Here is a 17693-nt window from a genome sequence, read left to right as displayed (position 1 = left end):
ATAAGTGCTAACAAATACATGTATCTAATAAATTGTCATACCAAGAAATGTAATTGAATTTCCTCTGAAACAGCAGAGAAGGGAAGAAATCAAAAATGTCATGCCTCTTAATGATACTTCTGGAAACTGATTGATTGTTGTTCTTTAATGCTGTTTATGTTCAAAAATAAAAGTTGAAATTTGCTGTGTCTGGATGAAGCCAATTTATTTTGATTAATTAGATTATCTGTTCCTGGGCTTGGCTTCCTTTAATGATGTGATAATGGAGCTCTGTGAGTGAATTGAAAAACTACTGGGTAAAAAGAATAAATCCTTTTGTGGAAGTATTTAGGATTATAAGGATTATGCTCATGTGCTTCAGATTGTATAGTTTCTTTTTAAATTACTTGTTTATTTTTTAGTTTTAACTGTCATAAAAACAGCTAGCTTACTCTTTCATTTTCCTTAATTTTCTCTATTTAAATTATGAGTGATTAAAAAAATCTGTATTAGATTTGCTACAAAAATCATACCAACCATATAGCTCTGCCTCACTACAGAACAGAGATTGTCAGCTGGTTGCCTTCCATTTTCATTAAAGCTAATAAACAGGTGTACTAAACACAGAAAATTTGGGATTATCCTGATAGAGAACACTGAAAACTTGAAAACTTCCAGATTTTCAGGTAACATAATAACAAAAGATGGTCTTTCAAACTCACCCCCCATGCCCCAAACCGCCAAGCTTACGTGATTGCTTCCCCCCTTATGCAGAGTACATTCTTAACACATCTGATAATCTTAAAATACAGAATAAGAAACTTTTCAGTTAGTGGTATTAGATCAGTCATTTAAGAAGGATAGTAAAATTATCCTGTGAGAATTTGCTTGTTTCATCTTCTGAAATACGGTTATCTTTATGTTCTGAGAGCATTCCAATGTTCAGAAATAAAACAGTGACAATTGATTTCTTCTTATGGGATATTTTTACTAAGAGCTGAAGAACAAGCAACATGGATACTGATGCTTCTAGATTGCTTTCTTTGTACATATATTTATTATAGGGGAAGAAAAAATACTTCTCTATAATGTATCTCATGTGCAAACACCTCTTCAAGACTATTGATTCAGTTCCTGCTTTCCTCTGATAGGAGGAATCCTATATTTTTCCTTGATTTAAATGCCTTAAATATTTTTGTACCATTATTATTTCCATGCATTTTAGCGGGAAATTCACAGGGAAACCTGACTACTTTGAATATGTACGGATAGCACTTTAAAGGAAGCAGTTAAGCAGGCACCCCATTGTGCATAAGCATATGAGTTCAGCTAGAACAGTGAATTTTCCTTGTTTTACTTGTTTCTATCACAGACTTAATATTCTTTGAAGGGTTTGTTTGTTTTCTGTGCTTTTTAAAAGCAGCTCTTAAAGCTTTAGATTGAATTGTACAATTAGATATTTTCTTCCTTTAGATCTCAGTTAATTAAACACAATTGTTTAATTATGCTGGGTAAGTGCATGCCAACATTTTGGTTAATGTATTGTTACTGCTTAACATTATAAAATATAAAACTATTATGATAGTTATAGTGGTTTTTCTTTTAATTGTGGGAGTGTATTTTTTGTGTGGAAATACTCTGGATGCTCAGATGCTTCTGACAGGCCTTAAAATATTGAAAATGCTGACCTTTATATATTATTTTTTAATCCTTCTTTTAGTTAGAGTATCTCACTGTAAATATTTCTTCAAAGTACTTGAAGTGAATGTGCCATTCAGCAATGTTCCAAATTAAGATCTGTTGCTTATATTACATGCTCTCTGTGCCAGAATTACTGCAGAAAGTGAAATTAAATTCTTCCACCCTTTTTGTCATTTGCTTCTGCTTTAGTATGGTCTTCAATTTCTCTCCTGATTTGTTTAAATGATTGATTTTCATGAAACTTCTTTTGAGAGCTGAGGTATTAGCTTCTGGAATACATATTCCATTAGTCTAGTTCTTGTGGAGAGATCTGCCAATTGTGAAATTGCTTGCTGCCTGAAGTCTTTGCCAGTTTTTCAGAATAAAACTTACAGTGCAGTATTTTGGGTGACCTCTAGCTTTCATGGTATGTGGTTACTGGTAATTTTTATTGAGTTTTTTAGTTGAAAATTTTGTGGGGTCCTCTGATCCTACTATGTAGTTGATTATGATATTAAATTTAGTAAATTATGTAGATGAGTTACTGTGGAAATTGCTTTATTCTTCATATTCCTGTTGTCTAGTAGAGCACTGTTGGATCAACTGAACTTTCCTGCCTTCCCAATGAATTTGCCTTGAAGCGTGATAACATTGCCAAGCAGCTAGTTTTCGAGGGAGGTCAACAGAATGCTAACACCAGTTTTCTTCTTAACAACTGTTAATACTAAAATAGAGTGTGGTAATGAAAGAATAGAAGGAACAGTGAAAACTCCTTGCCTGGGAAACAGGTGCAGACACTCCATGACTGGTGCTTGCAAGAGTATAACGAGAACTGAAATGTTTGCCAGGCCACTCAGCAGAATCATCTCTTTCCATGAAAGGTTTGGGTCGTATGCCCAAGCTACAAGGGCATACAGAGCTGTGAATATCAGCAACAGCTGTAACTTTCACGATACTAAAAAGGAGCTGAAAAAGATAAACCTCAGAGTGACAAAATCAGCAGTACAAGAGCACTACAAGAAGTTCCAGCTATTTCAGAGGACAGATTTGAAGAATCTGTCCCAAACAGATGAAGATCAGATAGGTGACTGCAGAAAAATAGGTGGTGTTGGAGGAAGCGTGATTTAAATTGCAGTAGTCAAACATCTGGAAACAGAGCAAGAACTGGGTATCATCTTCTTCCATTATTCCTCATGTCTTGCTGATGTTCTGATTAAGTTCTTTTCCTATGGAAAAAAGGAAAGCTATTGAGTCCTTAGACAAAGAAAATATTGGAGGAAGGCAAAAACAAAGAAAAACAAGAAGAATACAAGGAAGATGACAAAACACTGAAAAACTGTGCAAGGAGAGGCAAATGGAAATATACGGTAGACCTATTTATGGAATTTGAAACAACTTTGTTAGGAAACCACAGAGCCATTTGCCAAACTTCTACAAAAGTTTCCAAATTGGAACTGCACCAGTCAAAAGCAAGGATGGAAAAATGCTTATAGTGCAATGGAACAGAAACATAGGTCTGTCACACTAAAATAAAATTTTACCTGAACAAAGTACATGACTCCAAGAAAGCATTGAAATGTAGCTTTACTTTTCATTTGTTATAAAATTGTACATAAGAGTTTGACCTAGTGGCTCAGTTATTTCTCAGTAATAAAGAGGATGACTTCCCAATTAGCTGGCAGCCTTTGTTAGCAAAAGTGAGTTCCAGGAATTAAGTGATTATATTTTTCAGTATCAGAACTAGGAAATAATAAAAATGCTTCCTTCTGCCCACTGGGTTCTCTGAGTTCATATTGGATCTTGAACCTCTTGCCTACGGAGCTTTCTATAGGGGCTTTAACTCTTAGGAAAAAAAAAAAAAAAGTAGAAAACAACCTCATTAGAAATGAATGACTTTTGAAGTTGAGTAAGAGGAGAATGATTACTTCATGGTCCTACTTTAAAACTACTAAGGGCTGTTGATTTGGAGTAAGGGGAAGGAACAAGAAGTCAGGAAAGGCCATGCGTTAATCTCCAGTTAACTTTTAGGCTTGACTTAGCAGTGGGATGGCATCAGAAGCATGAAATTTTTGCATGCTGTCTTTTGCTTGATGTTCTGTACAAGTGTTTCTTACAAAATCTCCTGAGACACAATGTGTAGATTTTATTTTACAGATATGAGTTGCCAGGAATCCATGGATTAAATTTTGTTCTGAAGAATTCCCTTGGTGGTGGTGGCATAGCATCCCTAAGAAGTGACCCACAGGCATGTATCAAAGCATTGATTTTAATGTAGTTATCTCTTATAACTATGTATTACACAGTCTCTATAACCAACTTTTGGGCTGGAACTGTAAGCGTTTGGTTTTAACTTCTTAGTTCCTTTTAATTTCCTGTTAATATACATTAGCTACTTAATTGTTCTAAGGTTTGAAAACAACATAGGGTTGATTAAATCAACATAGAAAGTTGATTTAGAATATTTGGTGAAAAAGATGTGTACAAGGAACTATTAAGAGAGTCTGCAAATCAGTTATGCTCTTTGCGATGTGCTACCTGTGTTTTTAGATGCACCAGCAAAATTGCCTTTAAAAAAGGCTGTCATTGTTTTGGAGAATGCAGTTTTACTAGACAATTCCGATTAAGTGTTTCCTAGTATGTACAGGAACCACTAACTGTATGACAACTCCTCTAGCTTAGCCTGTGACTCTGGTAGTTAAAATACTGATGATTAATGCAAATCTGAAAAATAGATGGATAGGAGATCTTTCGTGTTGATGACATTATGTGAATCTGAAAGTAACATTTTTTTGCAGGTGTACAGTTTGAGTATTAAATGTTTGAAACATCTAAACCTGGAGATGAGATTCCTTAATGTGGCAATCCTATGGCTACAGAAAAGCACAGTTCTGTCACCATAGGCTGAGAAATGCTTAAGTGTACAAATAATCTCAGCATAGTCAAGAAGACTGTTGACAAAATAAGATGATGCTATGTATTAATCAGCAGAATTGAACCAAAAATAAATTTATTTTAGCACTAGGTACCAAATTGAAGAACCTATTCAATCTGTTCAGGTTTAGCTTGAAAACTCAACTGTGTAGTTTTACTTAATTATATTGATTCAGGAGTGAGTAAATCAAATAAATGGAAAAGGTAAATACATCTTGGGATAACCTGCAATCCAAGGCTTGATAAAATTCACCCAAAATTTGTTGAGTATTTATGTCTACATATACTTACTTAAAAAATTCACAAAACATACTGAATTCTTACACTGATTATAGGAAAAATATCCTATTAAACCATTTTTAAGAACTTAATTTACAAAGGTGGTATATTCAGATAGTAAAATAAAATGTTGGTTTGGATTTTTTTTTCTTACAGGGCAAAGCACTTGGACAGATGCTGCTGGATTTCCAGATAAAAAATGTTCCTGATTTAAAATCGCTGATAGAGTAACAGGTGTCTAATATATATGCTTTTAACACTGAGTGGTATAAAAACATGCTATAAACAAGAACTGGCTTCTTGAGTGATATTTTTTTTTTTTTAAAGTCAAAGACTAGAAATTAGTGACAGTTATCTCTCAGAGATTTAGCTATATGGCACAGATTAGCAAATGTTTTGAGTAATACCAGACTAATAGCTTTGTCTGTGACTGATAACATTTCCTGTTTAGATAATACATTGGATGAAGAATTAATTTATTTCCTGTAAAATAGAATTAATCAAATTGCAACATAACATTTAATTATGAAACAAGATAATCTTTGTTCCAAGATGGAAGTCACCTCCTGCTCAGTCCATCTCTCTTTTCCTTCTCTCAGTCTTTATCTGAAAATTAAATGGACCGATACAGTTGAGCTTCTGTGAGCTGTGTTTGTCCTGTGCATAGACTGAGGCTGGGTAACCTGTTGTGCACTGCTATGAAGTCAGCGCTGTCTGGTACTGGGGAACACCTTCCCCCACTGGGTAATAAAGAAAAGTAATAATTGTTACCGTTATAGAGTGACTGGTCGTAAATGCTGACCTTTGGTGGTGGTCCACCAAACCTCCAGCACTTTGTCCAGTTAATGACAGACTTTATTATTACAGTTTCCAACATCTCTTACTAATTAATCCATCAGTTCAAAGTACTGACTAATAGTAAATCGCAGATCTTGACATGGGAATAAATTTGAAGATGAGGAAAGGAGATTGCTGTGAGCTAGTCTGCCTGCTCGCGCTTTCTTGTGATGGCGCAATCCTGGCAGGAAGGAAGCAGGGCCAGGTGGTGGAGGGATACCTGGTTTTGTTTCAGGGCTGTTAAGTCCTCATTTTGTGCAGCCTGGATTAAGTTCATTTGACTGTTGTTTGCATTGCCCGTCCCACAGAAAGGTCCACAAACTTTTCACAGAAGGGTCTGTCTCCTGCTGTGAAGGAATACCATGTTGCATGCAGTGTGCTCCATCTGTCTTCTGACTCCCATTTATCACCTCCCCATCTCCCTTCCTGCACAATATGACTAGCATGTTCAAATTATGATGCTCCTAAACTTCTTCACCTGATTAAGCAGAGACTTAAAATCGTATCATACTTCCTGGGACAGTATCAAGGTGGAAAGTCTGGCACAGTAACTGTATTTCCTTTGCAGAAGCCATAGAAATACTATTCTGCATGTTCAGGCATTTTATATTCAGAAATTAATCTTTTCTTTTATCTTGGGGAGACTGTATTAATTGTTTAGTGCTGCCAAAATGAGACATTACTAATACCAGATAAAATGAAAATACGTATTTTTTAATTGCCACCAAAACTATGTTAGTTGTTCCTAAATCTCAATCTGTGCTACCACTGTTATTAATTTCCTAGTCTCTTGCTTGCTAATAAGGACTATACAACGAATTGTTCCCACCTTTTCTGTGGTATTGTTCATTTGAATTGAAGGTATCATAAGTGAATGCTTTATCCATCTAAACATACTATTCTCTTAGCGAGTCATAAGTACTATCTGTGTATACAGCGTGATTAGTCTAGTTGTAAAAAATGAGTCATTACTTCATTGCAGAAAAATACCCAACTTAATAACTTCAAAGGGAAAATGTCATGCTGGTTTTACTATGTTTACAGTCATTGTTTGTTAGAAAACTCCTGTTAATAATTGGGAAGCCTATTAGTTTAGCAAAACAGACAAAGGTATTGAAAGGAAATAAAGCAAAAGTGATAGACCCCAGTAGCAAACCTAAAAAGGATAAAAAGGCTACAGTAAATACTTGCAGTTCACTCAGTATGCTGCTTAAGTAACTGTAAATGCATATGCAATAATTTTTGAATAAAAGTGGACATTTATAAAGTATACATTTGTTTTAGTCGTTTATGTTATTTTTTTCTACTGGAAGAGAGTGATACTTAGTTCAAAGGTTCTTTGTTTTAGGGTTGTTTCACTTGCCTGCAATTTCATGCATTGTCTTGCTGGTTCCCTTCTTCCTTCAGATTTTGTCTGTTCTGTCCCTAGTCTTTGTTAAATACAAAAACTGAAAAAGTAAATGATACAGTTTTCTAGAGAGCTGGCCATTTACAGCTCTACAATGGAAGCTGTAATTTGCTGAAAAGAGTGGTACACTGTTCAAATGGATTGGATATGGGAATACAAAGGCGTTATTTTTTTATCTCTGGAATTGCGCTTTTGGATGCTGTGAAACCATCTTTCACAAACATGTTCTCTGTCTGTTATTTCTTTCAGTGCACCAGCTCAAATCAAGCTTTTCAGATACTTTTCTTATGTATTATAGCCTCCAAAAATCCCTATCCAAATATTTTATTCTCCTTGACCTCCTTAACATGTTTCGAATTCATGAACCTGTACTTGTTCTTGCAGTCCCAGCTGACCCGAAAGCTTGTTAAAGCTGCATTTGTTTCTTCATCAACGGTAATTGAGAAAGGTTTGATAAAATGTAAATTGTACTTGAATATGAGCATGTGTGCAGTCAGTATGTTTAACTTCAGTCAGTTAAATGCATCTTGCCTGCTTGTTAAACCAGGGCTGTTCCTTATACAGGCAAGAACTTACTCTTCCTTTCCTGCTTTTTCCCTGCTGCGTTAGCTGTGAGAGCAGGATGGAAATAGTAAATCTTAGCATATAAAATAAGGTTCCATCTAATACACGAGTTTCAATGTAATGGAAACTGGTTCACACCTCTTACCTGAGAAGTTTTTGTGCTGTGGCTCATCTCCACTATAAAACAAAGGCTGCATTCTCTTACCTCTTACAGATTTCTTACTGCATCTCACCTAACTCATGGTAAATAAATCATGGGTTTTGTCACGAAATTATAGCAGCTAATGGTCCAGGTACTTTGTCAGTGTTTGCTGGTTTAATATTTCAAAGTGATTTTCCCACTGCAATTTGTGTACTAAAGGTACAAAAGTTGTTCTACAAAAGTGACCCAAGATAAAGGATGTGCCAGACTGAGGCACAAAGTATATTTTCAGTTTCGCCATCTCCAATGAAGCCATTTTTCCACTAAAAATACAGGGTGGTTTTTTTCCCATTGAGAGCAGAGGAAAAATAATTGTAAGTGTACCTTTTAAGTTTGGTTTTGCATCACGGCAGTTTGAAACTAACAGGAGTGCAGCCTTTAAGGTCTGAAAGCAGAAAATGTTAGCTTGCAGCTTGCCATTCAAGAATCTGAATGGTTCCATTCAGAAACGACTTTGGTATGAAGCACTTTGCACACAGCGCTGCTCACAACAGTTGCAAGGTAGTGGCGAATCATTGCCAGGGTGGAGTCACTTGCTGGAGCTTGGTACCTGTGCTGGCTGGAGGAGCGAAGCCGTTTCACAGACCTCTGCTGTGTCATGTCTTTTGTGCTTGTTGTGTTGGGGTTGGGGTCCTGAGAGTGAGTGGTTTTGGGGGGCAGGGTGAGGGGAGGCTCGTTAGTGCCTCGGGAATGAGGAAATTACACTGCAGCAATGTCACACCTCTCACCTTATTTCTTTGAAACTCTCCCATGCAGTAAGACTTTGAGTCATCGTCTTAGGTTTCATCCTGGTTTCCTGTCCGGATTTACTTGAAATGGACCCTGGCGATTTGGGGATTAAAGCTAACTGGCATTAAGGAAGCAAACAAAGGATGCCTCCAAGTAAAAGATCCCATTGGGAAATGTCTGTTTCTGCCAGGGAGTTCAGTTGAATTCCTCTCCCTTCCTTTGGGCAGGGATCTGAACTGTAGGACTGAAGCATCTAACACCTATTTCAACAAAGACCATCCAGACACCCCCTTGACAGCTCTGGGGAAGGGGGGGGGGGCTTAAGATGGCAGCACAGGGCAGGACTGGTGCTTATCCTCTACCCTTGCAGGAGGGAGATGGGAACCTTTCTGTGCCAGGACTTTCTGTGGAGTCAAGTCATCTGGCTGTGGCACGATGCTCCAGCTCTGGACCAGCCATTGTGACCATCACCAAATGGGTGAGACCCTTTATCACGATGAGAGGCTTTAATATGTTCTTTTTCCACTGTTCCTTAAAAATACACTACTTAAAAATGAGAAAAGCTGCCCCTCCTCCCCCCATTTTTACTTACTAGTAGCAAAAGCTTCAAACTTTCTAAATGTATTTAAACACCTGGATTTGAAAATTACATAATTGTGCAGCTGCTGCCTAATCCATGAGGTTCCTACTAGCATCATAAGCCACATCTATAAGGTATTTTCTCTTTTGTAAGTGACACAATTTGAAGTAGGGGGCTTGACAGGGCTAAGCCTCTGTTGCATAAAAATTTGGCTGAGACTCTCCAGAGAAAAATCCCAAATGCCTGAACACTCTGGTAGGAAGAGCTGGGGCTCTGGCCTGGAATCAGCAACCAAGCGAGGTGAGGATAATCTTCAGTTCCCCAGGAAGCTGCTCTCCGCTCTGAGCAGGAAGCGGCAGGAGGGCAGTACCAGCCATCATTTTTTGTTGGCAAGCAGTGACGTAAACTGCTCTCCTGAAATATTTTCTTCACTGAGGAGTGGAAAATTTGCTTTGGGTCATTGATAAGCCTCATCGATGTTTCCTGTGAACAAAATCCTGCCTGAACTTAGTATCCATGGTGGTAGGAGGCTCTCACCTGCTGCGTCCTTCACATCCCCTTTGCCTTTCTATTCATACCAGAGCTGTTGTTCCTTGATGGAAAGAAAAGGGATGATGAACCTTTTCTCTCTTTTGCTGGTGTGACCAGAGGGGTTCTACAGCTTGAGGGTGGTCTACTAGGGATTTCATTCTTGATCCACAGGCTCTCAGGTTTAAAGTGACTGAGGAGGGAAAAATAACTTGCTGTTTCAACAGCGTTTGCCTGCGGCAGGGCGCCAAGCTGTTACATGCTAGCGCTCCTCTGCTTGCTTCCCTTTTTTTGTACTTGGCATCGTTTATGTTGCGACGTTTCCCTGAGTGTCCACACCCTGCAGGAGGATGGATCAGGCACGTTGGCAGCTTTAGAGCCTGGGTTCGGGGGAAGATGCTCTAACAAACTAATGCTTCTCCAGCATTGCTCCCCCCCGCCCCGGCCCACTCCGAGTTTCTCACAGAGGCGAAAGCTTCCCACCTCCCCCCCGCAGCCGGAGCGGCAGCGGCGCGAACAAAAGTCGGGGCGAGGCGGCGGGGACTCGGGGAAAGGCTGCAGCCCCCTGCCCTGCCACTCTCCGGGCCCTGTCATCTTCCAGGTAAGATGAATGTCTGTCCCATCCATCATCCCGCAGTTCCTGAGGGGGCGGGCATTTGCTCGGCTGCTGAAAATTACTAGCCTCAGACGGGGCGGCTTTGTTGACCTGACAGGGCTGCTCTTTTGTGGGCGCTGTTGCCAGGATTTAGTCATTTACATAATGGATTAGCATGAGAGAAAACGCACGGGAACGGCTCGCCGCCTTTTCCCACTCTTTCTTAGCCGGCGGACCTTGCGGACGCGTTAGTTTAGGTTCTCTCCCTCGCAGACCTGTTTTCCCCCGCGGAAGAAAGGCGCTCTCAGGCGCCACCGCTCCGCTCCCCTCGGGCTCCCGCCACCGAGCGAGCACCCCGGCACCCCCGGGCCGGGCGCCCCTCGCCCCCCTCACCGCGGGGCGGCGGCCGGGGGGGGGCGCCCGGAGCCCCTCAGCGCCCATGAGCGGGGGAAGGCGAACGGAGCGGCTGCGGCCCGGGGCGCCCCCGGCTGCGCTCCCCGGGGCGAACGGAGCGCGATTTTCCTCGCCCTTCCACCTGGGCGGAGGCGGGGGAGAGCCGCGGGGGGCACCCGGCCCCAGGGGCCGGCCCGCGGGCGCTGGGGCCGGGCCGGGGGCCGCCGTGTCGGCTCCCCGCGCCCCCCAATAAAGCCCGGCCGCTGGTCGGGGCGGGCGCTCCCCGCACGCCTCTCACCCGGTGGGCTGGACCGGGTGCCCGCCCCGCCCCGCCCCGCCCGGTAGCCTTGAAAAGCGGGGCCGGGCGGCGGGCGCTGCTCGGCGGCAGCGAGGGCTCCCCCCGCCGACTATGAAGAACTCGGTGCCGCAGGCGGCCTCGCTGCTGCTGGAGAAGCTGCTGCTCCTCGTCCACGTCCGGCCGCTGCCCGCCGGCTCCGGCGGGGAACAGCCGCCGCCGCCGGCCCCCGACTACCACGACACCAGCTGCTTCCAGCGGGGTGACCTGCTGGAGGTGCCCCGCACCCTCTTCATCCACTTCGGGATCTACCTGGGCGAGAACCGCGTCGCCCACCTGATGCCCGACATCCTGCCCGCCCTCACCGGCGACCGCCGGCAGATCCAGCGGGTGGTGACCAACAAGCGGCTCATCCTGGGCGTCATCGCCAGGACGGCCAGCATCCGCGTGGACACGGTGGAGGACTTCGCCTACGGCGGCAGCATCCTGGTCAACCACATGGACCGGCTCTTCGAGGACCAGGTGCTGGGCAGCGAGGAGGCGGCCCGCCGGGCGGAGAAGCTGGTGGGCGCCACGGCCTACAGCCTGCTCTGGAACAACTGCGAGCACTTCGTCACCTACTGCCGATACGGAGCCCCGGTCAGCTTCCAGACCGACAAGGTACGGCCGGGCGCGGCCGGGGAGCCCCGCGGGCCGCCGCTCCGCCGGGAGAGGCGGTGGCTGGCTCCGGGGGCGGTGCTGCCCTTCCTGGCGGCGGCCGCGGCCCCGGCCCCGCCGGGCGCTCCGCTCCCCGAAACTAGGTCAGCCGCCGCCGCAGGCCCCCGGGAGGTGCCGCCCGGTGCCGCCGCCCCCGGCCGGAGCGGGCGGCCCTGCGGCCCGCAGCGGGCTCGGAGAGGCGGGCGGCCTGGCCCGCGGCTTGGCTTCGAGGGGCGAGGAAGGTGCAGCTCAATTCCTGGGGCAGGGAATAGGCCTTGAAAACGCTCCGGGGCCGCTCGCTCCCGCCGGAGCCGCAGGCGGCACTTGGGGCTACGGGCCAGACTTGTCACCTGCGCTGGGCTTGGCGTGAGGGCTGGGGTGGCCCCCGTTGCCCTGTAACCGAGAGAGAGCGTGGACATTCCCAGCTGACCCGTTAGAGCTTTCCTCTTTAACCCGCATCTTTTCCTTTTTTTTTTTTTTTTCTTTTCCAGTTCTGTGAGACTCTGAAGATGATTATTCGGGACCAGAGGAGTGTTCTTGCTTCAGTGCTTGTGGGATTAGCATCAATAGTCTGCCTAGGTTTGGCACCCTCCACCACGCTCCCCACTATCTTTATTCCCTTCTTTCTGTGGATGGCTGGCTAACAGCCTTCCCAGAGGCTCGTGGCCAGCATCTGTATATACGTTGTATACTACTGTATTTATGAAAGCACAGATTACTCCTTGGCATCATGTAAAGTTTCTTAACCTTGTGTGCCATTTTTAAATACAACTCTGTCTAGAACACAGTGCACAAGGCATAGCTTACTGTGTAAGCCAAATAATAGATTTCCTGAAAATCTCAGTTGGTACATCTTAACACACCTTTAAATCATGAAAAAGTAGGGTTGTGATGCAGTTCTGCTCCTTGCCCTTAACTGTAAGTGATTCCGGTAATATCCTTCATGTTCTTCAATTTCTTAGCTGCATACCCAGCTGCTGTAACTACTAATAAAAATGGATGACAGAGTTCCACGAAGTGATGGATATGAGAACAAACTACTTACCTCTGCCTTTGATAAATATAGTCTATATTCAGAAGTTATTGTTTCCATTCCTAAATTACTCTTTAGTGGAGATACAAGTAAGTAAATTGACTCTTTCTGATAGCAAAGAATAAAAACCAACCCCAGGCTGAGTGCTGTGTACTGCAGGAGCACATCTGGCAGGATTGGCTACAGTCATTTCCCTTCTGGGAAATGTTCACAAATCTCTCACTTGTATTAATTGCATAAACACTTGCTACTGTATTGAACAACTTTTTAGTTGGGTTAGTGGTAAGGAAAGACAGCAATTCCTCAGCGTTTTCCTTGCTACTGATAGTGGTTAGTATGGCTAATATAAATGGCTACAGAGGGTTTCAGGGGACACAGGAAGAAACTAGCCTGCTTTATGACAACTAGTGACATACAAACGTCAGAAATTTCCACCGTTCCAGAGCACACAGGGAGGAGGAGGAGGACAGACACCAATTTAGCTCCTACCTTCCCTCAGTGACAGGACCTGTGTGGGTGCTATACAGCATCAGGGATCACTGGACCAGTTTCTGTGGTGGCTATACTGTCATTTTGGATATTGCCTTAAAACAAGATGCCTCTCAGTGAAAGACTTTTTATACTCACCTCTTGTGAATAATTATTCACTTGCAAGCCAGCAGTTGGTGCTAAAAATGTTTCGTCTTCAATGTTTAGGTCTTTCTGTTTATCAAGAATGTGTAAAGTTGGATTTGAAATCACCTAGCCAATTGTTTGAGTACTAAAAACCTTTGCCATTTTTTTTCTTAGCAATGTTTTGATGTATTCAGAGAAATTGTTCAGCTCCTGGAATGCCTTGCATGTGATACATGCACTTACAGGTTCACACGCTATGCTTGCTTTCCTTTCTAGTCAAAGGTGAATACGATGGGGTCTTCACCAAAGACTGAACCTCAGATCTACTACTTTTTATCAGTGGTGTTCAGTATCCTGTCATCTGCTCTGCTACTGAAGTGGCCACTTTCCCCATTTTTAGAGAGACTCATTTTAACTATGCTATAAACCCCCTTCTCCTTCCCCTCGACCCTACAGCTGCTCCAAGATTGGATTCTTGTACTATGATTCTACTTGGCTGCTCTCTAATCATCTTTCTTCTTCTGGCTGCTCCACTATAACCGATGAAGAATGTAAAGACTGGGGTGAAATTCCAGGCTCGTAGGAAACAGCAGCATGACTGATGCTGCCATCAACTGAGAGGGGACTTCAGCCCAGCTTTCAGTACATGTTCAGTCTGCAGCGCAGCTCCAAGCAGCTGGATATCAATTACTGTTGGATCCTTGTAAACAACTTCTGTTCTGCTTTCAAAGATTGCAAGGTTCAGTGTAACTGTTTCTGGTAAACTTTTAAAATTAAGGTGGTTTTTAATTAACATGAATTTCTTTTTCATAGTGTATGCATTATTAATATTTACATAAATTCCAGTGTGGGTTTTTTTACTTGCTGTGTGTATGGTATGAACTGTAGTCATTACTGTAATTATATAAATAGAATTTATTCATTTAAAAACATCTACTGGCCTCTTGAAATTGAGTATAATGCTATAGCATTTCTCTAACATATCCCAGTAGGGCACTGAACAGGCCATTAACATGCAGTTACATGGTGTCTGATTACAGGTGGGCTTTTCTTTTCCCCTTTATTTACTGGGGATTTATAAAAATTCCAGTAATTCTTATGATTCACTTATACAATAAACAGCGGGGTCATGACCAGTAACCAAATCGTAAGTGAGATTGTTGGAAGGCAGAGAAGTGTTCCTGCTCTAGCTTCAATATCAAAGGACCAGTGCTCCTGCTTTGCTAATGCTGTTGAGCAAGAAGCATCCAGATTAGACCGGGGGACTAAACTGGGATTTTCATAGGTGTCTATGAAAGAAATGAAAGCAGTTCCTTGCGGACTTCCATCTGCATTAGTATAGAATTTTCCTTCAACGTGTAAAGTTTTAAGCTTATGAAATACTGTGAAACGGTCTAGGATGCCTTGCTGTATCCTTTCATGAAAGACAAGTAATAATGTGGGCATAGGAACAGAAACTCAGCTGCATGTTTAGGAGTTTTTCCTACCAACTATAATTCCAGCAGAGATCTGCAAATTTTGTTGAAGTCAAGCATGAGTCAGATCAGTCATACTCTGAGGGGAAAAACAAGACTAGCAGGCATGAATTCTCATGCTCAGCTCAGCGGGTGGTGGTTGTGCTCTGAAATATTTTGGTAAATGTCAGTGTCCACCTTTTTTATGTAATTACTTGAGTAAAAATAAGCACTTGCCTTAGGTGGAGCATTGCATTTCAGACTTCAGCTCAACTGTGATGCCATTGAATTGAAGGAGCTAGTTATAATAAGAAAAACACAGAAAACTGGAGCAGTTCAGCTGTTCGGAAATGTATGTGCTTAGAAGTGAAATTGTTCATCGGTAACTGTAAGTGATGGTGATGGGGAGTGTAAATCCAGAGCTGCAGCTCATTTTAGTGGTGGGGCTGTTTTGAAAAGACGTGTGGTTAAACCAGAATATGTAATGGAGGAGTATAACCATCACCCCTGTGCCACTGGGAAAGGCAAGTAGTGAAGACATCAAGTTAAAAGGATAGATGTTTCACTTCAGGCTTTCCAAAGAAAACTAAAATGAGCGTTCACAAGGCTTGAAATGTTTTTACAAAACCTGTGTTTTAAAAGGAAAAAAAAACCCAACTTGCTAAATGAAGACATTAGAACAGTGAGCTTTCTGTTTGTATTTATTTTAGCTTGGAACATAAATGATTACTCATTTTGTGGTGAACAGTCATCTGCTGCTTGATTTCACCTTTGGGTCTTCCAGTACTGAAGGAGAATGCTACATATAAATACCATACAGGCTTTTAATGAAAACAAAATCATAGCTATACTTGTTAAAGTCTGAGGGGGTGGGGAAGAGTGAATTAAACTTGTGTGTGACTTGACATCGTCCAGACAGGTTTTAGAAAGCAAGTTGCAGCAACAAGAAACATTAGAACTGTGATCTCTAGAAATGATATGGTGTTATATTATTTATTGCATGTTCTCACATTAAATAGTGTCACACACCACTGAATGATACAGAACTGTGTTAGACAGTCACTAGTTAGCATCTCCTTTATCCACTGAAATAAAAAAATAATTGAAAAGTTCTCAGGTGACTCTAGGAGCTGTTTGCTTCTTATGCTTTGTAAGAGCTTAGGACCTGATTCCTCTCAGCACTTAACTGTTACAAATGGGCTTAATGATGGGAAGTAAACATACAAAAGCTTAGTAGTTTTGAGGGTCTTTGCTGCAGTGCATTGCACTCTCCTTGTAAGCCTTACAGAAATCTTTCAGAACTCTGTGCTGGTAAAATAAACTCCTCTGCTGTAGGAACAGATCACTAAGAGTATCTGAGGGCTATTTTTGGCATAATTTCTTAAAAATCGATGCTGTGCTGTGTTTTGTGGCTTAGCTTCACTTCTGAAGTCAAGGGAGCATTCAGGATATGGTCCTGAGTGCTCAGAAACTGGGAAAGGAGGGAAAGAGGGGTGATCTTTAGGAGACTTAAATCAGAATTACATTGATTGCAGTACCGCAGTTCTGCCTGTGACAAAACTCATGATTTATGTTTACTGTTTCTGTGTCTCATAGGGTAGAAAACTTTCTCTAAAATGTTCTCTAGCTTTTTAGTGTCTTCCCCGTTTATTAGGGAACTTTAACCCTGTGACCTTGTTCTAGTAATTGCCTCTTCTCTATCCCAGATCTGTGAATTGGAAAACAGTTGGTGGGTGCTCTGTGATACTGCGATTTGGAGCAAATCAGCTGCATAGTTCCCTACAACTACATCACGACACCTACACTTTAGGTGCTTGGTCTGAATGAGGCAGTGAAAGTGCAGGAGGCAGATAATGTAGGTTTATTTGACTTGCAAGGGCAGCGCATATTAAGTGTGCTGAAGGACCAGCCCGTGAACGCAGAGGTGTGTGTGCCTGTGAAGACTCAGATGCTGCTTGGTTGGGCACACTGGGCACAGGGATGTGTCTGCTCTCCAGTCCCCAGCTGGATTTTAAGGGTCTTGAGATGGGGTTGCATGTTAGGGCCAAGATTAAATGGAGTAACTTGCTGTCCCTTAAATTGAGAGGTATGCCATTAATGCCACAGGCTGTAATCTATCCTAGTAAATAAAATGGGCTATGTGGTGGTAGGCTGTGACTCGTGTCCGTATAGCTAAAATCCCTCACCGCTACAGCATAGCCTCACCTCTAGTGGCTATCCCTCACGCTCCCCAGCCTGCCTTGTCCCAGGGCACGCTCCCAAGAGAGCACTAGTTACCAGAAGCTGCAACTGGCACCATGTGAACATGGATGACTGTGTACAAATGCGCAAACCAATATTGTGACCTTGTTTAGCTGATTAACCTGGCCAGAATTTTAAGGTAGACATCCCTATTTGTTACCCAAAACCTTGAGTCCCTTTCTGACTGAGCAGCACTTGGAATGGAAACAGCAATACCATTTTACAAAGAGTACAAAAACATGATGGCTACAGCATTTCTGGGGATTTGGGAGACCTGTTCCTAGGACCTTCTCAGTCCATCCTGCAGAAGACTCACCAGACTTTGGATAAGGTTATGAGCTGGCTACCCTTCACCTTTTCTAATTCTATCTCATGAGTAGGACAGTGATTACTGAATTTTTTTTTTATCAAGTCAGGCAACACCTGTGGCTTTGAGTTAGGAGGAGAAAATGGCTCTCTGGCCACTCTGTGTTGGAACAGGCTCTGTTTGGGCTTTGCGTATTTGCCCCCTTCAAGGGGGGTGTCGCTTCTCATGGTCTGTGGGTCGCAGTGAGGTTCTGAGTGGGAACCAGATCCCTAGATGCAGCCAGGAGCTAGAAATGCTAAGATTGGGACATACCTGACTTTGACACAACATGAACTGCAGCCATTCAG

At 42.7% G+C, this 17693-nt stretch overlaps 2 protein-coding genes across 6 annotated transcripts in view; both read left to right on the top strand.

Annotated features, from left to right (window-relative positions):
- Positions 1-6976, top strand: part of LOC141942737 (uncharacterized) — a 65149-nt gene extending 58173 nt beyond the window's left edge. For 2 of the 5 annotated variants that reach the window (XM_074866621.1, XM_074866620.1), the window contains exons 19-20: positions 3814-3904; positions 5026-6976. In XM_074866621.1, the coding sequence (XP_074722722.1) occupies positions 3814-3904; positions 5026-5100 (166 nt within the window). In that variant the 3' untranslated portion in view covers positions 5101-6976. The other 3 variants (XR_012628734.1, XR_012628735.1, XM_074866622.1) reach the window with 3 other exon arrangements.
- Positions 6977-11065: 4089 nt separating this feature from the next.
- Positions 11066-15910, top strand: LRAT (lecithin retinol acyltransferase). The gene is made up of 2 exons (XM_074866619.1): positions 11066-11660; positions 12188-15910. Exons 1-2 carry the CDS (start codon positions 11115-11117, stop codon positions 12338-12340), a joined length of 699 nt encoding a protein of 232 aa, XP_074722720.1. The 5' UTR covers positions 11066-11114; the 3' UTR covers positions 12341-15910.
- Positions 15911-17693: the final 1783 nt, after the last annotated feature.

This window comes from Strix uralensis, chromosome 4 (genome assembly GCF_047716275.1).
Source record: "Strix uralensis isolate ZFMK-TIS-50842 chromosome 4, bStrUra1, whole genome shotgun sequence".
NCBI lineage: Eukaryota > Metazoa > Chordata > Aves > Strigiformes > Strigidae > Strix > Strix uralensis.
The sequence above is the reverse complement of the archived record's forward strand: the minus strand, read 5'-3'. Positions and strand labels throughout refer to the sequence as shown.